Here is a 25,353-nt window from a genome sequence, read left to right on the forward strand (position 1 = left end):
ATTAAATAATATTTTTGTGGGAAGAACACAGGGCCTATATAAGATTAATAATGCTTACTTCTAAAAATAAAACAGTGACTATCCCTTAGTGTTCCATGTTTAATTCTATAGGTTGGTGGGGTTTAAATTGGTTGGGGAAATTATTATTCATTTTTTTCACCAAGTTTAAAATTTATCTAAGGACTTTTTGTTTTGTTTTGTTTTTTTACCAGGGATTGAATCCAGGGGCACTTACCCACTGAGCCACATCCCTAGCCATTTCTTTTTTCTTTTTTTCAATTTTATTTTGAGACAAGGTCTCACTAAGTTACTGAGGCTGGCTTTGAACTTGCAATCCATCTGCCTCAACTACCAAATTGTCAGGATTACAGGCATGTGCCACCACCCCCAACTTATCCAAGAGACTTTAAATTAAGCTTTAAACAATTGATGACATTACTGAGAAAATTAAAATCATTATTATAGAAGTGTATTTTTTAAAAGTTTCCCCCCAGGACAGTAGCATCAGTTATACAGACTATCACTCTGTATACTTTAGTAAGAAAGGAGTTAGGGGACTTTTTTTTTTTTTTTTTTTTTTTTTTCAGTTTCCCAATGTAATATCCCCTCTCCCCCTACCCAGTGTACTTTAAAACATAATTATTTCAACAATTTCATCGTGGTGTAGTTTTGAGTCATAACCTTGGTTTTCTTACCTATGAAATAAGGTTTATAAGGTTTATAATCTGGTAAGATTGTTCAAGGCTTAAATGAGTAAATACATGTAAAGTGCTTAGAACAGTACTTGGCACAGAGACAGAACACAGTGTTAGCCATTGTGAAAAAGGGTTGACCAGTGTTGGATGCTGACTTTAGAAAATGATAGAATTTCCCACAAACATACTTTTATCTTGTGTTTTTATTTCAAATAACCAAATTCCACCAGATTTACTGCTTTCTGCAGAATTTTTATTTGGTGCTTTAATGGTTAATAGGGGAATTTCTAGTCTTGCTTTCTGAGAAACATATTACCATTTTAGGAATTTGGGAAATCTAAAATGGTTGAATGCAGGCCAAAAATGGACAAGGACAATAAAAATGTTTGAGTTCCTAGTTGTGTTTTTAAAAGAACATCTTTCAAAAGTGAAGAATTAAGTGATTATTTTAGGGAAGGTGGTGAGGTTGTTTCATCAATCCCTTCTCCCAATCAGTAATACTGCCCTGCAGTCTTTTCTTAGCTATAACATTCAGGGAGCACATGAATTTTTCTGTCCCTAAGCTGTCTGTACTGCACTTCTAATGTTTTTCTTCTTGATGGTACCAAGAATTTGCCTTAATGCAATACCCTTCTTTCTGCCTTAGGTTCCTGATTTTTAAAGCAAGTATGTAAAGTCCACTTTATTTACTGAAGTTTTCATTGTTGATAACTACCAGGAAACAGGACTGACAAATAGAGTGAGCATTGAGGAAATGACAAAGGTTGAGATAATCTCAAAAAGCCCTGGTCACTATTGCATAGTTGTTACTCATCTGTGCTGAAGTATAATTTATTTAGGACCTATGCAGGTGTATTTTATAATCTCTCTCCTAAATGGTCTCTTACATAGTCTCTTGTTCTTATTTAGGAATTAGCCCATTCATCCTTGTCTGAGGTGTGAATTAGTGGTAACACCTAACCTACTTCATCTAGGAGGTTTATAGTTTCCCCTATTTTAAAAATTGGTATACATTTTTCTTTTTTTTTTTATTATTTTTTTATTTAGCTTTTTATTTTTTCACAGACTGCATTTTGATTCGTTGTACACAAATGGAGTGCATCATTTCTTTTCTATGGTTGTACACAATGTAGATTCAATTTCAATTCAATTCACAGGGCTATTGTGAAGGTCAAATAAAATAATCTTATGTGAGAGTATTTTGCTAAGTAACATTCTGTGCATGTGCAAAAATAGAACCTCAATCCAAGGTTGATTCAAATTAACACCTCTTTTTTGACTTAGAAGCATCTCCCTATGTTTTCCAAAGGCCGTTTTTATTTTTTCTGAGTATGGTCTCATAGGTCCAAAGATGCTTCCTTGTCTGCCTCCAGTACTGGCCTTTTAACTATTTGTGTAGCCACCTCAGCTCTAGTTCCTTTCCTTCAACCATTCGAGAGAGGTTATCATAATAAAATATTTTAAATGCACAGACAAGACAAGGTGAAGTTCTTCCATTCTCACTCTCACTGCAACTTCCTTCAAAGCTGCTGCCTTTACTAACAAAAGGCTTAATACAAATAACCTTTTAAGATACCATTATTTAGTATGATGTTATTAAGTGCCAAACTAAATGGCAAAAATAGGGGAAATTCCCCTCTTTACAAAAATTCTGTTGTCCCTAATTTAAAATTACAGCAGTGGTTCTTACAGGGTGGGGTTCAGTAAAACAGTGAGATATTTTTGATTGCCACAACTAGGGTGTGCTACTGGCATCTAGTGGATGTCAAGGCCAAGGATGCTCCTGAGCCTCTTAAAACGCACAGGTCAAGCCCCTACAATGTCAAAATGTCAGTAGTGTCCAGACTGAGAAACCCGAGTTTATAAAGAAATAAATGTGCTCCTTGGCAAATATGTTAATTACTTTTCCCCATCTGGATGAAAATAAGTTATCCTTGTAGGTAATACACTCTCAGCATGTCATGAAGCTACTCTGCTAGGGGAGGCTAGGTGTTTGTGCAGTTGGTGTCCTGTCTCTTGGGAAAGGGGACGTGAATTCTACTCCTTCCTCGTGCTACTTTGAGCAACTGAAATAATAACCTCCAACTACCACCTCCGACACTATTATTTCTCCTTTTGTGTAAAAATCCTGCTTATTAATTCTGCTGATTATGAAAGAAGGAAGAATGTGATGAAAGTATCACTTTTACCAAGAAACTACTATAAATTTACCTCTGTTCGATCATAAGCTGCATTGGTTTCATAAAGTGGCTCCCCCACAAATATACCTGAACAGTTCTTTCTGTTTGAGTTATTTTGAAATCAGCCACATGGAGACTCTAATGTAGATGGAAATCTTTCATCAGAGATAACATATGTAGTCCACATATTTTTTTCACCATAAAGCAACATCATACCATTTTCATGTTTTTAAAACATTCTCCTCTTTTCCATCTAGCATCTCTTTATGCCTACCCACTTGCCACCAAAATAGAAGTGTTCAAAAGATTGAATAAACATCTATATAAGATTTGTTTTGTCCCTTGCTTAGTATTTGTTTTAGTTCTTTTTTATTTTTCAGGGCAGAAATTTTTGTACTTGTGTTTAGTAGGTAGTAAGCAAAAGACTAAGTAATGTAACTAGTAAAAGAAAACATTATGTTGAGGGACGAAGATTGATTTCCCAGTTTCCCTTTTTGAGATGAAACTGACAGTTATAGAAAGTTTTCCCCCAGATTGTGGAACCAACCTAGATGTCCTTCAATTGATGAATGGATAAAGAAACCGTGGTATATATATACAATGGAATATTACTCAGCCATAAAGAATGATAAAATTATGGCATTTGCAGGCAAATGGATGAAACTGGAGAATATCATGCTAAGTGAGATAAGCCAATCTCAAAAAACCAAAGGACGAATGATATCGCTAATAAGTAGATGATGACACATAATGGGGGGTGGGAGGGGTTAGTGTTAGGGTTAGAGTTAGGGTTAGGGAGGGGGGCAAGAATGGAGGAAGGAAGGACTGTATAGAGGGAAAAGAGGGGTGCGGGGGAAGGGGAAAAAATAACAGAATGAATCAAACAACATTACCCTATGTAAATTTATGATTACACAAATGGTATGTCTTTATGCCATGTACAAACAGAGAAACAACATGTATCCCATTTGTTTACAATAATTAAAAAAAAAAGTTTTCCCTTTGGTAAGACATGATTTGAAAATAATTATGTTTCACTGGACTTCAGAGAACGTATGGCTAAGCTGTTATATCAATCAAACAAATAAGATTATTCCTAAGAAATATTTGGTGACCAACTTTTCATGTTCTCCCAATCCCACATAGAAAATATCATTATTTCAGAATGTTTATTGAAAAAAATGTTTTAACTTAGGAAGATTAGTTCCTGCCTTTGAGAGCAACATGCTTAATTTTCAAGGATGAAACTGAGCTTCAGAGTAATAGATATTATAGAAAACAGCCTCATAAGCCAGGGGTGGTGCACACCTGTAATCCCAGCTACTCCAGAGATTGAGACAGGAGGATCACAAGTTTGAGGCTAGCCTGCGCAACTTTGCGAGACCCTGTCTCAAAATAAAAAGGTTGGGGATATAACTCAGTGATAGAATACCCCTGGGTTCAATCACCAGTACCAGAGAGAAAGAAGAAGAAAATTAAGAAAAAAAAAAAAAAAAAGAACACACAGCTTTATAATCTTAGCAAGATCTTCTCTTAACATTTTTTTTTTTCAGTAGGGTAGAATTAATGGCGCTGCCATTTCCTGTTCTCTAAACTAGATCACCTTGGGATAACACCTGTATACATGGAGTTGAACCACCAAGAAGTGGGATCAGTAATTGAAGCATTAGGATATTCTTTGTGTACACATCTATTTCAGGTTCTCAAGTGCATGACTTCAGGACTTCATTTTGAAGAACTACATATCTTAATCGGTTTTTAAAATACGGAGAGAATATATAAAGAGAGTGAATGCACAAGCATAGGCCTGGCCTATATATGTAAGAGGTTCAGGAGCCCAGGTTCTAGCTCCTGTGCTGTTAAAAATTCTGGCCCATTGTGAAGATAATAAATCTTCATATAAAGATTCTAGCAACTTTTTTTTTTTTTTACAGTTACCCATCAACATGTGTTAGAAATGCTTTGGAAGTTTCCAGAAAAATAGCTGTCATGGCATATTTTATTTGTCGTTTAGTAATGCCAGTTATATATCAATTAATCATACGCCATTTTAAACTTGAGAAAACTGTTTATCTTGGACCATTTAAGTATATAAATAACCAGTACTACTGAATTGTTTTATTTTAGATTTTAGATTATTAAAGACAGAAATAGAAAACAAGTTTGAGATTGTTTCTGTGATAGAAACTTCAATGTCACTGATAAATTATTTCAAGATCAGGCATTCTGAGAGACCTAAGCAGAGTAAGAATATGTCTAAATGGAAATATACTGTTTTTCTTGGCCAGTTTGGTCATCGGCTTCAAAAAGTTTAGAACTGAAGAATATACGCTAGCCCCTACTCTTACTCTTTATAGTTCCTTTTCTGAGCTAAATTGTTCCTTTTGCCGTAGAGACAGTAGAACTAAACCTGCATAATATAGCGCTATGTATGTTATGTGTAAATTCTTATGTCAGGACCAGATGGTTGCTTATATTTTTTCTAACTTCAAAATTCTCTTCATTTCTACTTCAGTTCTTTCATTTTTAAAGATGAGGAAACAGATTGCATTTTTCATAGAGAGCTGGAACTAGAACATAGGCTAATATTTGCTTGCCATATGATATTCTAAATCAGTCAAATATGGGTATTCATATGACACTTCCATATATTTGCCGTATCCGTGCTGCTGTTAATACTTAATACTGTTTAAATTGGGTACCAGGGATTGAACTCAGTGGTTGTTTGCCCTATTTTGTATTTTATTTAGAGACAGGGTCTCACTGAGTTGCTTAGGGCCTTACTAAGTTGCTGAGGCTGACTTTGAACTCGGAATCCTCCTTCCTCAGCCTTCTAAGCCTGTGTCACTGTCCCTGGCAAATGAACTTATTTTTAAAGAAACATTTTTGCTACTAAACATAGAAGTCATCACTTCCTTTAAATAGAAATTAAGTCTAAGTAAAAATCCAAATCAAAACAAGGCAATGCTATTTAATTAAAATTAAATTTAATTAATTAATGTTATTAAATTTTTATTCTTGCTGTTCTTGGTCAGAAATGTGTCAAAGCAATGTTTCCATGTTTGATGGCAGCATCCTAATTGAAAAGAAAAAGCACAGTTAAGGCCTCTAGTTAAACTTCTGCTTTCCTTTTTTAAATGGAATGCTTCTTGGGAAGGAAATGAAGGATATGAAGACATGTTTATATGTACAACTATGTTGGGGTATTTTTTGTCTTTGTTTTCCGTTTACTACTGTGCTGGGGATTGAATCCAGTACCTTGCACATGCAAGGCAAGTGCTCTACCAATGAGCTACATCCCAGCTTTTAACCATGATTTTACATATACTATAAAGAAGGTGTTTTTACAAGAAACCAAAATTTTCTTTGGTTCATTTGATTTTTCTTTTGGTTCATTTAATTTATCTTAAACTCTTAAATTTTGGCACTGAAGTTTTTAGTTAGCATCAGTTTCTTTTGGTAAATAGGGATTTTGATCAGTGTAGTTCATTTTTGCTTAAGACATTTACATAAGTCTAATGTCTGACAATTATGGTAACATATCTATGTATTGATTTCTGTTACCTAAATTTTAAATAATCTAATGGGTTAAAATCTGATCAACAAGAACAAATTTATTTTTGGAGATGAGAAGGTTTTGTGGTGGTGGTTATTGTTTTTAGTTCATATGAATGAAGGAAATGTTTTCCTTAAAATATTTTTAGGTATGCTTTATTTCTTTAAAATAAATCAATATTTTTTAACTTTCAATAAAGTTAGCATGTTTGTCGGAATTGCTGGTCTAAAAGTATTATATTGTTTCCAAAGGATTAAAGGGTGTCAGAATGACTAAGCTTTCTTTCTTGACTTGATCTCATTGGACTATGAATATTCCGTTGTTGCCTTCTCTCCAAAAGTGCCATTATTATAGACTGTATTTCAGTGTACTGTAGAAAAAGACATGTTTTATTCACAAGTTTCCTACAAAACCTATTGGTGGAAATATAAACATGGGAGACATTTATGGGCTAGATAGTAAGAGTTTTGTTGTGAAACCTTTGTAACAGTGTTCATTAGAAAAACCAGAGGGAGAATAGATAAAGAACATATGGTCCCATTAAACTGCTAATGAACTAGACATGATAGTGCTTGAGGGTTTTTTATATAGGGATTTTTCTGACTCATCAGAAGGGTTTGTTTTTTGTTTTTCATATTTATGTCAAATTTATATTTTTTAATTAAACTTTTTATTTTGAGATCATTGTAAATTCACATACAATTACAAGAAATAATAAATTTTGCATACCCTTTACCCAATTTCTTCCTGTGGTTATGCCTTGCAAAACTAGAGTAAAATATCACAACCAGGACATTTTTCTTAGGTTTTGGGGTTTTGTTTGATTTTTTTGGCAGTGATGAAAATCAAACTCAAACTCAGTGTCTTGCACATGCTAGGCAACACTTTACCATTGCACTACATCCCACAACCAGGATATTGACATTAATAGAGAGAAAAGAACCTTTCTGTCACCACAGGGGCCCATCTATCAGTCTTTTGTAACCCATGCCTACTATCCTTTCTACTCATTTCAAGAATGTTATATAAAAGTAATTGTTTATGTAATCTTTGGAGTTAGCGTTTTTTTACTTAGCATAATTCATGAGATTCATCCATGTTGTATTTATTAATAGTTTGTTCCTTTTTGCTGCTATATAGTATTCCAAGGTGTGGATATACTAGTTCAGTCATTCATTTAGTAAGAACATCTAGATTATTTGTACAAATAAAGCTACTATAATCATTTGTGTACAGATTTTTATGTGAACATAAGTCTTCATTTAAACATGCTCAGGAGTACTGTATTGTCTTTAATATTTCCTTTACATACATTTACAACCATATCAGTATTGTTTCCACTTTGACTATTGATAAAATTTAGAGAATCTAAGAAAAGGAAAGCTTATTATGTTTACCAGTATTTTTGCTAACATTTTCTTCGTTTTTTTCTGATATTCCAAGGATCTTTCCTTTTATCTGTTTCTTTCTGTTTTGAGAATTTCCAGTAACTATTCTTTTATGGTCTGTTACTGGCAACTTCTTTTAATTTTCCCACATCTGAGAATGTTTTTATATCCTTTTCTATTTTTGTTGACTATAAATTCTGCATTGACAGTTCATTCCTTTTAGCACACACACACACAAAAAAAACTTAAACCAGTCTTCTGGCTTTCATGGTTTCTGATAAGAAGTTTGCTGTTTTTCTAATTTTTTTTCCCCCACATAAGATCTGTTTTTTTCTGTCTTGAAGATATTTTCTTTGCCTTTACTTTTCGGAAGTTTAATTATGATACATCTTGACTTGCATGTCTTTAGGCTTATCTTGTGTGGGGTTTGTTCGATTCTCAGGTCTGTAGTTTTATTTTTCTTTACAAATATAAATTTTCAGTCGTTATTTCTTAAAGTACTGTTTTAGCTCTGCTTCTCTTTTCTCTTCTTGAGATTCCACTGACACAAATGTTAGATCTTTTGCTGTAGTCCCACAGACACATGAGGCTCTGCCCACATCCCCACACACACCATTTTCTCTGTTATTCAGATTGGATACTTTCTACTATTCTTTCATTGACTGATTCTTTACTAGGTCCTTTCTGTTTTGCCGTTGAGCCGACCTAGTAAGGCTTTTATTTTGGTTAATATATTTTCTAGTTCTAAAATTTCCACTGACTTCTTTATATCTTCTTTCTTTGCTGAAACTTCCTTTTTTTTTTTTCTTCCTACTTGCCCCAAATGCATTTTGTAACTACTGAAGCATTTTTATCATGATTGCTTTTAACTCTTTGTCAGATAATTCTTAAATTTCTGTGATCTCAGTTTTGGCACCTACTGGTTATCTTTTGCATTGTTTAAATCTTTATAATCTTGATATGACGATTAATTTTGGCATTTTTCAGGTCTGGGGTTATGACTCAGTGACAGAGAGCTTGCCTGGCATATGTAAAACTAGACAAGGTTTGATTCTCAGCACCACATAAAAATAAAGGATCATTGACAACTAAAAAAATACTTTTAAAAAAACTTGAGCATTTTTCATATTATGTTCTGAGACTCTGGATATCATTTAAACCTCCTGTTTCCCTGCCTTTTCCTGATACTGCTTTGACAGATTAGTAGGGGTGTTTTCTGTTTTCTCTAATATTACCACCAGGTTTATGTGGAAGTTCAGCGTCTCTGCTCAGCCTCCTGAGGAAGGTCCTCCTTGTTATTACTGAGTCATTGTGTAAGTTCAGGTTCCCCTATGTAGTCCCTACTGATAATTCTGGCCTTTGGAGTAAAAGACCTGTCTTCCTACTTGGCCTCCTCTGATGCTATACCACTGTGGGGCGTTGGACCTCCTCCTTACGGTACACAAAATGGAAGTCAAGGCTCCCCACTCAGCTCTTGGTGGTGTAACAGGAGAAGGGTATAATGTTTTCTGTAGGCTTTGACTGCAGTAGGATAGTTATTTATTGTCCAAAGTTTTCTGTTTTGGTAGGCTGCCCCTTTCTTATTCCTTTAACTAGAAAGCAAGCTTTTGTTGTGGCTTTTCCTCTTCTCTGATATGTATCAGTTGACATATCCGGATTGCTGACTTCTACAGTTCCATGTCTGGAATGTATTAGTGAAAAAGAAAACTGAGAGAACTCACTCTCAAGTTGTGATTCTTGGATGCTCAGGTTCCTACCTGTTCTGCCTCTTTCCATTTTTTATTTATTTTTTTTTCTTTTCTTTCTCTTTCTTCTTCCTTCCTTCCATCTTCTCCCTTCCTTCCTTTTCTTTCTTTCTCTTTTTTCTTTACTGGGGAGGCAAGCCCCAGGGCCTTATGCATGCTAGGCAAGTGCTCTACCACTGAACTATTTCCCCAACCTTTTCATGTCATCTTATATTTTATATATAATGTTCAGAATTTTAGTTGTACTTTGCAGAAATAATAGAGGAAGGACTGAGATTGTAACTCAGTGGTAGTACCTTGGGTAGCACATGTTATCACTGGGTTTGATCCTCAGCATCACATAAAAATAAATAAAATAAAGGTATTGTGTCCATCTACAACTGAAAAAAAAATTTTAAGAAAAAAGAAATAATAGAGGAAAGTATATCTCCATCTTCTCTAAATGGAAGGCCCAAATTTAAATTTGGATCCATTTGTGTCAAATATTGTAACCATAATTATGGAAAATGTCTCATACTTTATGTATCAGGTGATGACTTCCATACTACGTTCTCAAAAGACTGCTGAAAATTAATATCTTTATTTAGACTGAAATTCATTGTTCACATTATTAATGAAAACTTTTCCCCTCTAGGAGATAATGCAAAAGGTGTCCCAAGGCTCCTGATCAGTAAACAAAGATTTGAGAAAGACAGCCAAGCTCATGTTTTCTCCTGATCAAGAAAATCATCCTTCCAAAGCACCAGTAAAATATGGTGAACTCATTGTCTTAGGGTAAGCATTCTACATTTGATGAGATATAAAATTGAATAATGTATAGTAATTTTAGCCTCTAGGTTTAAAGCACTTTTTAGAATTTATATCTTACTTCCCAAAAAGAAATTTAAAGCTATGGGGTAATGTTACCAAGTTAAGAAACTTAAAATGCTTACATTTATGCCATTTTTATAAGTGCTTAAAAGCTGCATAGACTTTGTCTTACCCTTACCCTCAGAAATGGCAAAGTTTTACTTCTGTCTCATTTTTTAGAAAACTTTACCTCAGCCATCTTTACCAAAAATTCCCTTCCCCTTCTCCTGCTTTAGGTCATTTCATGTAAATGAGTGTTTATTTTGTTGTTTTGCACCCCCGAGGAAGTTGGTGCTTTGTGCTTAAGATCTGCTTTGTGCTATACTGTTGAAAGGAGTCATATAGGCATATGGCAGTAATAGGAAGACCCTGAAGGCTAGTACCTAACTTACTTGTTTGCTTCAATAGTAATCTCATCTGTTTAACTCTCAGAAAAACAGCCTATGAATTGAAAAATAAATGATTCTATTATTTCAATTTATTAAATGTAAACTTGGTATAACTGTCAAAATGTAAACTTTAATTTATTAATATTATGTTAATAATATGTTAATATTAATTCTAGAGATCCTAGAAAACTTGGAAATTTTCCTTCCCACCTGCTATTTCTCTCCTTTTGCCTAAAATGGGGCTCTAGGTACTCTAGTATATTTGAGAATCAGATTGGTATAAGTTCTTGTTCAAGCAAGAATGTGTTGTTTCAGTTGAAAAAGAGACACTGGGGAGATCATAGAGTTATTGAGCTTGACTAAGAGTCAGGGATCCTAGATTCCAGTGCTTATTCCAACACTGTTAGCTTTGTAACCTTGGGCATTTCAACTGTTATGGACCTTAGTTTTTCCTCCCCTGTAAAATAACAATTAGATAAGATCATCTAAGGCCCTTTAAGACATAAAAGTTTTTTCTATCAAAAACCAAACTTAAAAGATCATAAACTTAATGTAGTAACTATAATATTATAATTTCACATCACATTGATTCTAATACTATTAATGACTAGCAGCTTTTAACTATCAAAAAAAAAAAAAACTACTCTAGACTGTGGCAGAGTGCTTGCCTAGCATGTGTGAGACACTGGGTTCAGTCCTCAACATCACATAAAAATAAATAAATAAAGCCATTCTGTCCATCTGCAACTACAAAAAGAATATTTTTTAATTATTCTAAGTATTTTAGTAGGAAATTTGAGAGTATTTGAAGAATAAGTTTTAAAATTTAGTATGTGGTTTTAAACTATTTCTCTTAGCCTAGAAGGTTCTTGGTTAATCATTAGTAATAGTGATCATCTCTGTATCTGTTACTAGGTGTCTTAAAATGCAAATGCTTCTTTCCCAATTCTAGAAGAAGTGAACTCGGACAAGTTGGTCTGTTTCTGCTGTTACTTTCTCTTAGAAAAGAACTTTGAATTCAGGAACACCATATGGGAACAAAAAGCATAGGATCCCAAAGAGGAATGAGCCATGCAACTTAGAGGATAGTAGTGAGGGGAATAAGGAGCCTACAGTGGGACTTGTGGCAACACATAGCCTAGAATAGTAAAATTAACATATTAGCCAAGGGACTATGCCTTGTACTGTAACAAGGCTAGCAAGAAATAGCAAGGGCTTTTTCCCAATACAAAATGTTGTATTTTTTTTTTTTTACAAAGAATCAGTATTGTTTCTATATATGACAGTTATTGGGTAAATTACCTCTCAACTTTAAAACATGATTCTTCCTTGTCAACCATAATTGCAGGCCCTTTTAAAATCACTTTCTTGGACTGAGGAGATAGCTCAGTTGGTAGAGTGCTTGCCTCATAAGCACAAGGCCCTGGGTTCAATCCCCAGCACCGCAAAAAAAATAAAATAAAATAAAATCACTTTCTCCTCCAACTCCAAATATGTCCCTGTCCCTGCTTCATTTCTGCCCAGATTGACCAACTACTTATAGGAAATTATCAAACCAAAGATTTTATCAGGGTAGAAGATCAATGAATGAAGATTATTAGTAAGTTAGCTGCTTATACCTCACTGAAGCAGTGAAGAATGACAAAAAAAAAACCTTAACAAACATATCCCGATTCAGGCTTTGGCTTTGCCAGTGACATGTGTGACCTTCAGAAAATAATTCCTATGAACCTATTTCCTAGTCTGCAAAAATGGGGACAGTAAGGCCAATGTTCCAGACTATATTAGGTGAGGTAATGTATGGATTAGAACTCAGTACTTACCCATATAGTGAACACCCAACTGTTTCTGTTTTGATTTTTTAAAACTTATTTCCAGTTCTTTCAGTCCTTACTTAACTTGCTTGTCTTCAGGGCATATATTTTTTATGAAAACATGGTTATAAGGCCTGAAAAAAAAAATTATGTTTACTAGTTAGCAGCCAAGCTCTCCCAGTGTGTATGTGGTCATGTGTGTACACATTAGGTAGCCAAGACTTAATAAAGAAATCTAAATATTCCTTATTTTAAACAACACATTATACTTTTAAATGTTGTATTAGCACATGCAAAAACAATTTTAAAAATAGAAAAAAATACAGTGAGTCATAAGGAATGTTAGACCATTAATCAAGTTCTTTTTTTTTTTTTTTTTTAGTTGTTGATGGACCTTTATCTTATTCATTTATTTATATGTGGTGCTGAGAGTTGAACCCAGTATCTCACACATGCAAGGCAAGCACTCTACCACTGAGACACAACCTCAGCCCCAAGCTCTTTATTATAGTCACTAAAAGAGGGATGAAAATATGTAGATAATACAGATCTACGCATATTACAAAAGGTATTTCTCTGAAACTTGGGATGTAGCCAAAAAGATTATTACTTTGTTTCATACCTAGACAACTGGTCTGGAGATAAGCAGTTGCCAAAAGGAGTTTGAGATCGTTATAATATGCAAATAGATAATTAATTGGGAATTGATTCTACAAGGTAAAGTAAAACATTTGTTTTATAATTGTCTTGATTCTTAAAAGTGCTCACCTAATCTCTCTTATTTTTCCCACAACAGGTATAATGGGTCTCTCCCAAATGGCGATAGAGGAAGGAGGAAAAGTAGGTTCGCTTTGTTTAAAAGACCTAAGGCAAATGGGGTAAAGCCCAGCACTGTTCATATTGCGTGTACTCCTCAGGCAGCAAAGGTAAAAAAATAAAAATAAAAACCTAGAGAAATCGAAAGACTTTTATATGTTGCTTATATTCTCTAGCATTCCCCTCACATTCTATTTCAGGAGTTTTGTTCGGATTGAAGAACTGCTATCAGAAGGGAAATTACAAGGAAACATTCCCTTTCCTTATTTAAAGATATGGATGTAGAACCAGGATTTTATCTAGTAGTGTTTAGAATTGTGTAACTATCCACCTCTATAAGGAGGGCATTCCTATTACTCCAGGGGCATCCCCTGGACTGGTGGAGGAGTGTAGTGTATAGTATGCATAATAAGGTATCAGATGGATGAGATAGTGTTTAAACTTAATTGTCTTTATCTAAGATTCTGTGGATGTTTTTGTTTGTTTTTTATTGTTTTTGTTTTTGTTTTTGTTTCGTTGTTTTTGGTACCAGGGATTAAACTCAGGACACTTAACCACTTAGCCATGTCCCAAGCCCTTATTTTTTATTTTGAAACAGGGTCTTACTAAGTTGCTGAGGACCTCGCTAAGTAGCTGAGGCTGGCCTCAAACTTGAGACCCACCTGCCTTAGCCTCCTGAGTCTTTGGGAGTACAGACACGATGCCTGGCTTACTTTTATTTTTGGTTCATGACTGTTACAACTTTTACTACAGTGCCCTGTACATAGAGGACCTCAGTAATTATTAGATTGAATCAAAGCTATGGAAATAAATACTCAGCTGTATCTTTATCTATAATATAATTTCTCACCCTCCTGTCCTTATCAGTGCTTCTAGCCCCTTTTCCTTTGCCTACCAAAATCTCCAGAAGCTAGACCACCATTTCAAAACCCTTGTGTTTTTCCTAAAATGATAGACAAGTAGAGATTTCATCTTTACATTTCCTTATGAATTCCTCTACTTCCAGTTTTATAACACAGACTGAAGTCAATGCTGTGATAAGCAAATAAGAAAAATTACAGAGTAGGTTAACTTCAGGAAGTACCTATATCTTTAAAATAGTAGTCCATCCAGTTTGAAGTGCCAAACACAATCCTCAAGCCTTGTCCCTAGGCCTTCTCTATTACTATTCCAGAGCCACTGTGTGTAGAAACGGACAGTCTCTTTAAGAGATTCTTTTTGCTTCTTTGCAGAAAAGGACTGTGCTGAGCAGTGGTAGAAGTGAATGGCTTATGGATCCCAATCTGAGGGACTGTTTGTAGTGTTTCCAGTAGGCTCCTATCATTTGGGGTGACAATTCTTCATTGTACAAGACTGTACCACATATTACAGGACATTTAATATTCTTGATCCCCCACTCACCAAGTGTCATTTGAGCCCTCAAATCATTGTGACAGCCAAAAAATACACATTTTCAGATGCTTCTTCACTAGTACCACCTCTGATTGAGAGCCATTCTCAGGGAAAATGTTTGTAATTCCAAACTCTGAAATAATTTGGATTTTTACTGTTATGTCCCTTAAGATTTTATTTGTTGTGGTACTGGGAATTAAATCCAGGGGTGTTCTTCTACTGAGCTACATCCCCAACCATTTTTTAATTTTTAGACAGAGACTTGCTAATTTGCTCAGGCTGGCCTCCAACTTGGGATCTGCATGTCAGCCTCCAAAGTTATTGGGCTTCAAGGTGTGCACCACTGTACCCAGCATGCCCTTCATGTTTTGTTGTTGACTCCTTTTTTATCTTTACAGGGAACAAGAATCTTAAGAATCAAGTAAAATTTTTTTTTTAAATTTTGAAGGAATACATTAGTGAGGTCATGAAGAAAACTTAATTATTTAGTCTTGCAGTCATCTGGAATAAGTGGTTAAAATCTTACCTTCTAGTCCAATGAAACTCAAACCTGACATAGTTCTTATCCCTAATCTAAGAGTAGTTTTAGTGGTTTAAAAAATAAATAAATAAAGATTATAGTCCCAAAGTACACAAAAGATACTGAGCAATTATTTGAAAAGTCAGTTGCTTAATGCTGGATTTAAGTATAGATTTTAAAGTATGTGAAGAAAATTATACAATGTTCATGAAACATAAATGTGTAGTAAAAAAAAAATATTAACAGCCTACATGTAAATGATCTACACTGCACTTTTTTTAATTATTTTTTTATTTTTACTTTTATTTTTGATTGATTATACATAAATGGGGTACATCTTTTCATTTCTACGGTTGTGCACAATGTAGATTCATACCATTCGTGTACACAGTGTAATGATATCTGTCTCTTTCCACCATTGCGTCCATTGCATTCTTAAAGTGTATACCTCTGAGGAAAAAGGCAGAATAGGGAGGGACATATGGGCAGCCCGAGTTATATCTGTAGTTAACTTTTTTAAAAAACATCAGAAATAAAAGTAGCATTCTTAAACTGCTAAAGCTGGGTAGATAGAACTCAGATATTTGTTTATTCTCGTTGGGTATTGAAAATTAATGTTCTTAATCTGAAAGTATTATTTTAAAGCTTTATCTGTTACAAATTAGCTAAAAATCAAAACTAGATAAAGCTTTATAATGCCAAACTTCTAATTAAACATTTTTTTGGGCTAGGGTTGTGGCTAAGTGGTAGAGTGCTTACCTAGCATGTGTGAGGCACTGCATTCGATCCTCAGCACCACATAAAAATAAAGTAAAATAAAATTATGTCTATCTACAACTAAAAATATTTTAAAAGAAGCATTTTTCATTTAACTCCTTTACTCTGTATAATCATTTTCATGTGTCTTTGTATCTTATTTTCCTTTTACGCAACCTGTTTCCACTTCCTTTATGCAATGACTAGGTTTTTTCCCCCCTCTGATATTATCTTCAACTCATATACATAAAAAAAAAATGCCTGAAAACAAAACTGAAGAGTTCTATTTAGCAATGTTTTTAGTTTAGGATAAGTCAAAAGTACAGTCATAGTTTTATATCCATTTCCTTTGCTAATGTTTAATCATTCTGCAAATTTTTCTGTATCTAGCCCAGCATATGGCAAACATTTATCATCTGTACAGTCATCAAATGATTAGAAAATCAGCTAACTCTGCTGATATATAGTTATATAGTTATATAGTTAACTATATAACTCTTTAAAGGACTTTAAAAATAAGTTTCCTATCTTAAAGAATTTACTATTTTCTTCTTAGGTACTAAGTATCAATTCCAGCTTCTATTTGGCATTTGGTTTTGATTACTTTCATAATTTAAAACACTTTACAAGGGAGATAGATTTTAAAGTCTTTGTTTTTAAAATTTGTGTTTTTACTCTACTTCAAAATATTCTACACCCACTCAACCTAAGAAAACCATTGTCATAGCTGAGATTATGCAAGAGTTATTAACCTCTACCCTAAATTTCAGGGGGAGAATACATAAGTGTTTTATATATATGAAAAATAGTTGTACCTTCTTTTAATGGAAAGATTTTTCAATTGACCTGATTGATAATATTTGCTATTAACTTTTTCATTCATAGGCAATAAGCAATAAGGACCAGCATAGCATATCATACACTCTATCTCGGGCCCAGACAGTGGTGGTTGAATATACTCATGACAGCAACACTGATATGTTTCAGGTAACATATGAAATTTTTTTTCTTAAAAAAAAAAAAAAAAATTAAAAATCTTTTTAGGAGAAACAACATGTATCCCATTTGTTTACAATAAAAAAAAAAATCTTTTTAGGAGTGTAGAGGGTATGGCTGTAATAACATGCATAAGGCTCTAGGATCAATCCCAGCACCAAAGGAAAAAATATATTGTCAGTAACTTTTGCTACAGTTGAATTAAGGATTATAATTTTTAATAATGCATCTCATTAAAACATCTCTTGACTTCTAGACCTTATAAAAGTCTTTGTGGCATGGTTGAGATGGTCTCAGGAATCAGAATTCCTGGTTAATATTACTTAGCCCTCAGCTTTCTCCTTTGTAAAATGCAAGTAATGGAATCTTCCTCATAGCAGCTAGGCTTAAATAAGTTGTGCATGTAAAGCTCAGAGCTGTGCTAGCTACTTGTAAACTTTTAGTAAATGTTAGCTATTAATATCTAAAAACAGAAACAGAAATATTCTGCATGCATTTATGCCCCTTTTTGGGGGACCACTACCTCCCACCTTCCTCTCTAGGCAACAAAAAGTATAGGCAATTTCTAACTATTCATAGCAAGTACATGATGTCAAACTTGTTATTACTGGTGCAATAAAAGTTTTTTTTTTCCCACCTCTATCTTTCTTTGTACCAATCCAGTGCTGATGTTTTTATAAACTGATAGTTTACAGAACTGTTAAATCGAAAGATATAAACAGAAATATCTTCTCCCTTAATACTTGGTTTACTAAAGAAACTTCTGTAGGACATAAATGTTTTCCTGATAAATTTTGCTACTATTATTTTTGTCCCAGTTAGTTTTCTATTTTTCTTTATTTTACAAGAGTAAATAAAGATGAAAACTTCCAGAGATGTATTTAATTTTAACCAACAGCAAAATATTTCTTTGAGTTTGCTTCCTCCCCTTTGCCCTTAAATAAGATGCAACAATTCCTTTAGACTAGTGTCTCTATGGTTAATTTTCAAATGTATTTTTTTGTTTCCTTGTTTTTACCAAAACTAAGCAAAAAATGTCTTTAATGAGCATGAAGGGTTTGGATCCTAGCAGAAACCTAACACATAGCTTTAGGATGATTTTCCACATTTTATTTCACCACCAAACAGTTAAAAACGGGTTTAACGGGCTGGGGATACAGCTCAGTTGGTAGAGTGCTTGCCTTTCAAGCACAAGGCCCTGGGTTCAATCCCCAGTACCGCAAAAAAAAAAAAGAACGTGTTTAACTTTTTTAAAAATCAAGATGCTACCTAGACATTTGATCACAGAATTTTAGCTTCAGAAAGTACCTTGTGTTTATTTATTCATCTCTTTATCTTTTGTAGTTAATTTCTCCTTTTCATAGAGAATTTTTCCCAGTATAATAATAAACTAATACAGTCTTTCCACAGGCATTATACCCATGGAAAATACAACCATTTTTGCAGAAAACCTGAGATATATCAGAAATATCCTAGTAAATTAGGCAGTCTTTGAGGAACTGGTTTTATAAACATTTTAGATTATCTACTTTGTAAAATGAACAAGAACATGTATGTTTCCATCAGACATTCAATCTCCAAGTTGGTTTCCAGCCTAGGTGGTATACTACTGCCTAAGTACAGACTTCTGATAGGGTAGAAGAGGGATGGAGAAGAGACTTCAAAGCAGTACCTTTTCATTTGGACCTTCTTATCAGGTCAGGTAGGATCCTTGCCAGTAAGCAGGAGAAAGGCTTGCTGGCCAAAGAGATAGCAGAAAAATTTTGTGCAGAGTGACAGAAAATTGTTGAATAAGATACTTATAGCTAGAATGTACTTGTATACAGAAGTGATAGGAAATTAGGCTGGACAAACTAAAAAGTTGGGATAGGCTGTAAGGAACCATTTTCATGGTTGTGGAGAAAAGTGACATGAAAAATCTATAGTTTTAAAGCTAATGATAGCAACTAGAGGATGATCTACTTAAAGTTAATCTTAACATAAAATATTTGGCATCTGATCACATTCATGTAGGATTTTTCTCTTTATAGGTATTTAAACTTTCTTCTCACTTGTCATTACCAGTATTGCTTTGATGTCTACAGTCTTTTCCAAAGCTCAGATCAAATGTCAACTTTCTCAAATAATCCAGTGGCTCTTCCCAAATAAGTGATGCTTTTGCTTGATCTGAATATTAATCCTCAGTCAAGTCCTTGGCATACATGTTTTGTCTCTAAAAGACCTTTTTATTTTTGGAGATATTTTTAGTTTCAAAGTTCTGTGGTCATTTTCTTGGGATATCATTATCTTAAAAATAAACAAAAGGGACATTCAATCTTACATTTTTTAACCAACCAACTTTCTCCTGAAACTATCAAAACTAAATATAAAAACTATATTTGGTGATAGGACAAAAACACTGAAGAGTTTTATCTAAAAGTGTGCTGATATGAGGAACTCTTTTCCACATTTTTTATTGGTGCATCATAATACATAATGTTCAAGTTTGTTGTTATTGATGTGAGGAACTCTTGAGACTCAGCTATGCAAAGAATGACTTTACGAGTCATCATCTTTGTACAGGGTCAGTGTTTTTTCAGTATTCATATTCTTCATTTTCATGACAATGAACTATATTTGTAACAAATATTAACAGACTGATAATTTCTAAATGTTTAAAACCTTGTAACACTTGCCATTTTTGTCACCTATTCCAATGATTTGTTATCTTCTTTTCAACTTCCAAAATGAAAATAATTTATTTACTGCCTAGCAGTTCTAAAGATGTCTCTTATTCTCCAACACCTCGCCCATCCAGAACTCCTATTTTGGAACCTTGAGAAATATGGGCAAGAACCGGGAAGAAAATTTAAAAGACATATAGACAATATAAAGTAAATGCTGTGGAATCACATCGAAATTCCTTTTTTGTGCTTCTTTGAGAATCCCTTATGCTCTAAGAACCTTTGTAATGCTGTTCTTTGAAGTTGGTTATTTGATTTCTCAACCCATATCAAAATAAGAACAGCTGGTCAGAGGAGAAACTTCTTGTTGGAAAAAAGTATCAGTAACATCAAGAAATAATAGCTGGTAACTTAGCAAAAAAGAAGTGAGAAAATCTGTGAAGTGTACATAAGACCTTAAAAGAAGGCCACACGAGCCCTTCGTGTAATTATCTTATAGCTCCTAAAGCATCATTGCTTTGCAGCTTTCTGTAAATGGTAATCATAGTATAATGTTCTGGAGTCATCATACAGGATTTGTTTAAATATTCAGTATATCCTGTTAAACAAGGGTGAGTAGTACATGGAAGATGTATTTCCACCCAAAAGGATTATAGTCTGCAGTCATCTAGAAATATGAGTTATCCTGAATTCTTCATACTCTGAGGGTTTGATAAATTCTGTCGTAAGTTCCCACTTTATTCAGGGCTCCAGGTGATTATTATACCATAGAGAATATGAAAGATTAGTTTCCAAGGGTATAGATACCCCCAAAGTTAAATATGCCAAGTTTGGGACTGGGGAGATATCTCAGTCGGTAGAGTGTGGGCAAGCACAAGGCCCTGGGTTCAATCCCCAGTACTGCCAAAAAAAAAAAAAAAAAAAAAAAAGTATGCCAAGTTTGAGTTAGAAATTTCAGTTTTGGGCTGGGATTGTAGCTTAGTGGTAGAGTGCTTGCCTAGCACTTGTGAGGCACTGAGTTCAATCCTCAGCACCACATAAAAATAAATAAATAGAAAAAAAGGTATTGTGTCCATCTACAACTAAAAACATGAAAAAAAATTTCAGAGTCTTGTGTTTTCACCTTAATTTTTCACTTTTCTTGAGTATATTTTCCACTGTGTTCTTCAAATAGGTTTATAAATGTTTCTTTTTCCCTTAGATTGGTCGGTCGACTGAAAGTCCTATTGATTTTGTAGTAACTGACACAGTTCCTGGAAGTCAAAGTAATTCTGATACACAGTCAGTACAAAGCACTATATCAAGATTTGCCTGTAGAATCATATGTGAACGAAACCCCCCCTTTACAGCACGGATTTATGCTGCAGGATTTGATTCATCAAAAAACATCTTTCTTGGGGTAAAAAGCTTTTTTCCTAAATGATGCATTCTTTTATACCAGCTTCTAGGTCTGAATTAAAAATAAATATAAGTTCACTACTATTATTTCTATAGGAAAAGGCTGCCAAATGGAAGACATCTGATGGGCAGATGGACGGCTTGACCACTAATGGTGTTCTTGTGATGCATCCACGCAATGGGTTCACAGAAGACTCCAAGCCTGGAATATGGAGAGAAATATCAGTGTGTGGGAATGTATTCAGCCTGCGTGAAACCAGATCAGCTCAACAGAGAGGAAAAATGGTAAGTACTGAATTGTAGTTTTTTATTGAGCTATCATCAGTACGTATGATGAGTTGGACTGAACACATTATGTGTATTCAAAAAAAAATCTTAAATCTATCATTGATACAGAGAACTGAGTCTGTTGAATACACTACCAAATTCTATACTAGAAGATAATATCTCATTGTTTCAATTAGGAAACTAAGGATTTTCTCTGTCATATTATGTCAACTAATTTGAAAACCTAAGCTTTCCTCAGTGTAACAGCACTCTAACCTCTTTGGTCTAAGTATCCTAACCTTTTAACTTTGGTCTAAGTATCTTTGACCATTTTTACCTAATTAAAAATATTAGGTTTCTTGTTTAGTCAGATGTTCTAATCATACATTGTCTTTAAGAATAAAAAGAGATATGTTATTGTTCAATATTTTATCCTTAGTTTTCAAACTTATATTTTTCATGACTACTACTAAGTTTCTTGATTACATAGTGGATAATCCTAGGAAATCTCATTTCTTGAGCAAGGATCCTTTAAGACCAAATCTCTTATGTAAAAATCCAAAACATAATAGTGAATGCATTTTTCATTTTTATTTTTTATCTCTAGGTGGAAATTGAAACCAATCAGTTACAAGATGGCTCGTTGATTGACCTCTGCGGTGCAACATTGCTGTGGCGTACTGCAGAAGGCCTTTCCCACACTCCTACCGTGAAGCATTTAGAAGCTTTAAGACAGGAAATCAATGCAGCACGACCTCAGTGCCCTGTAGGGTTCAACACATTAGCGTTTCCTAGTATGAAGAGGAAAGATGTTGTAGATGAAAAACAACCATGGGTATATCTAAACTGCGGCCATGTACATGGCTATCATAACTGGGGAAACAAAGAAGAACGTGACGGAAAAGATCGTGAATGTCCTATGTGTAGATCTGTTGGTCCCTATGTCCCTCTGTGGCTTGGATGTGAAGCTGGATTTTATGTGGACGCTGGCCCTCCAACCCATGCATTTAGCCCTTGTGGGCATGTGTGTTCAGAGAAGACAACAGCCTATTGGTCCCAGATCCCGCTTCCTCATGGTACTCATACTTTTCACGCAGCCTGTCCCTTTTGTGCACATCAGTTGGCTGGTGAACAAGGCTACATCAGACTCATTTTCCAAGGACCTCTAGACTAACAGACAGTTGTTACAGGACTACATTATAAATTTATAAGCTAAGTGAGTTGGGTTTTGCAACCTGTTGTCCACGTCACAGTTTCTCTGCTCTGATCATTTGCATTAAGATGAAGAATTTTTTTAAAAATTTATAAGAAATAGTAGCAATTTCTGAGCAAAATCTGGGAAACTCAAGCAAAGGAATTTTTGAAAGTACCAGACTTATGAATTACGATTTTTGAAAATATATTTTGAGGAGAAAAAAGACAGTAATTTGATGCCTTCATTTTAGTGTTTTTGAATCACCCATCCTCAGTGTTGAGAAATTGTTTTGTATAACTGAGGGTACTGTTGGTTCAAACTATGTTAGTTTACAGTTTGTTGCAAACATTGTAAAATACAGCAACATGTATATTAACTTTTTTCTATTTATCTTTATTTTAGAAAATATCTTAGAATGTTCTTGATAGTGTAGCATGGTAATGATGCCTTCACACCTTGTGTGTGAATGGTAGTTTAGTGAGCACAAAGCTCAAGGATTTGCAGAGTTAGAAGGAAGAACAAGAAGAAAGCCTCTCTCCCATCCCCATCTAAATATGTAATTTGGTAAATTAGAGTACTTTGTAAAATCAGGTTCATATTAATTACCATTGTCTAAGAAGTGTTTGTTTTTAACCACATCAAAGATAATCAGGAAAGTTTTTTTTTTTCCTTAGTGTTTCTCTCAAGTGTAGTACTACAACAAAAACTTAATGCTAAGAAACATTTTATATGCTCCTTTGAATATGCAATTTAATCTAGATTATCTATTTTTCTCCCATGATAATTAATCTGTTTTTAGTATCAGCAGCATTTGGCAAGTTTATTTTTTGGATATAAACTGTGGTTCATCTGTTCAGTGTTTCTAGAAAAAAAATCATTCCCATGAAAAAAAGTATAAATTAACAAGAAAGGAGAGTGACTTGATTTGCTTTTAGAAAAAGAAATGCTTAGTTAATTCTACATTTGGCTTTATCTGGGCATTAGAAAATGTAGAGATAAAGGGTTAAAGAATGATAATGCCCCCCCCCCCCTATTTTTAACATAGCAGACCAGCCTTAACTGTGGGCTTGAATCCTAATAAGAGTTGCCACAGTGTGACTCAAATGGTTGGCAGATGTGCACCAGTGACACACAGTAGAGGGACACACTTGCAAGGTCTGTTTATTCTCTTAACTTCAGTAAGTCTTTTGCTTTCAGAAGTGAGAAAAAGTTTCTTCTCCTTTCCCCTAGTCTTTTTTCTAAATGTGCCACAAAAAAAGTATAGATATATGCACTACATCAAACCCTTTTGACACTTGTAGAAATCAATACATTTTCAGATTATGACAGAATTGTTTTTTAGTCATTTGATTTGTTTTCCTTGAATTTGAAAAGTTGTGTGATACTTATTTGTTTAGCAAATTTTTTTATGTGGTAGCATAGCTTTAATTTATCCTATTACATTGCTGTTATGTTTTGGGGGGTTAAAAAAGCAAAACTTGTCACTTAGAAGCCATGAATTATTTTATTTTACTTCAACTGTCAAAATTCCTTGTTTTTTAAAAATTATCATTGAGTTCACTCAGGAAATGCATGTCAGGAAACTTGTATTATAAGTTTATTAGTTGTGATGTATCAGTAACTATTGTTACCCCTTTTTCAGAGAAACATAATTGATTCTGAAGTTTTCTAGATTGTCACATGCTTTGTGACTAATGCAAGGAAATCAAGTCCTGTATTGTATTTGTTCTAGTCATTTCTATTCAGGCTATATATTGTAGCTTAATTTTTATTTGCAATTAATTTATTCAAACTAAGTAAATACTTTTCAAAATAGATATTTGAATTTGTGTCTTGCCTTTTTGCATATTGGAGAATGGAAAACCAGAGTCAAACTGGACAGATCTGCCTAACGCTTTAAAAATATTCATTTGAAATAGACAAGGAGGTTGCATTTACTGTAATACTTTTTTAAAACTCTGGTTCTCTTTGGAAATCTTCTCTTAATAGTAGAGGAACTTGTTAGTGGTTTAATAATAGAGACCTTTTCTAAGTCAAGTCCTGCTGGAGAGTTGGCTCTATGCAAGTTGGTTACAGGGCTATTTAAATAGTGCCTCAGTGACCATAAAAATTTCATGTTCTTCCCAAAGTGCCTGAATTTCCTTCTAGCAGCTGGGAAAAACATGATTCATTTTATATCAAATTCAAACTTTAAAAACTCAAGTAATGTAAATCATTAGGTGTTTTCTATTCAGCATTTTGAGTAATAGTTCTGTCATTTTTCCAGTGCCTAATAGAACACTCTTACTTATTCAGTTGTATTAAAGAAATGTCAGTATTCTGGCCACGAGGAGAAAAGGCTCTATTTAGGTCTCTTAAATGCATTCTCAAGAAAGGTAATTTTAGCCAGTTGTGGTGGCGCACACCTGTAATTCCAATGGCTCAGGGGCTGAGGCAGGAGAATCTCTAAGTTCAAAGCCAAACTCAGCAACTTAGTGAGACTCTCTCCCTGTCTCAAGATAAAACATAAAAAGTACTGAGACTGTGGTTCAGTGGTTAAGTACATCTGGGTTCAATCCCTGGTACACAAAGAGAGAAAGGCTGAACTCTTTTATCAAAGCAATTTTGTGTTTAAAAGTTCCTCAGTTTGTACAGAGGGTTCAATTTCCCTAATCTAAAATGCTATGGTAATGAGGTAAAACATGAAGGGCAGATACTCAGACATAGAAATCTCTTTATGCTCAGAGTATATCCC

General features: G+C 34.2%; 1 protein-coding gene across 1 annotated transcript in view; it reads left to right on the forward strand.

The window, feature by feature from the left end:
* Window positions 1–24,436, forward strand: part of Peli1 (pellino E3 ubiquitin protein ligase 1) — a 57,908-nt gene extending 33,472 nt beyond the window's left edge. The window contains exons 2-7 of the mRNA XM_047522891.1: window positions 10,199–10,338; window positions 13,413–13,542; window positions 16,986–17,087; window positions 20,961–21,158; window positions 21,254–21,442; window positions 22,032–24,436. Coding sequence (XP_047378847.1) covers window positions 10,268–10,338; window positions 13,413–13,542; window positions 16,986–17,087; window positions 20,961–21,158; window positions 21,254–21,442; window positions 22,032–22,598 — 1,257 coding nt within the window. The 5' untranslated portion in view covers window positions 10,199–10,267 and the 3' untranslated portion in view covers window positions 22,599–24,436. The remainder of the gene's footprint in view (window positions 1–10,198; window positions 10,339–13,412; window positions 13,543–16,985; window positions 17,088–20,960; window positions 21,159–21,253; window positions 21,443–22,031) is intronic.
* The last annotated feature ends 917 nt before the right edge of the window (window positions 24,437–25,353 follow it).

Source organism: Sciurus carolinensis, chromosome 13 (genome assembly GCF_902686445.1).
Source record: "Sciurus carolinensis chromosome 13, mSciCar1.2, whole genome shotgun sequence".
Lineage (NCBI taxonomy): Eukaryota > Metazoa > Chordata > Mammalia > Rodentia > Sciuridae > Sciurus > Sciurus carolinensis.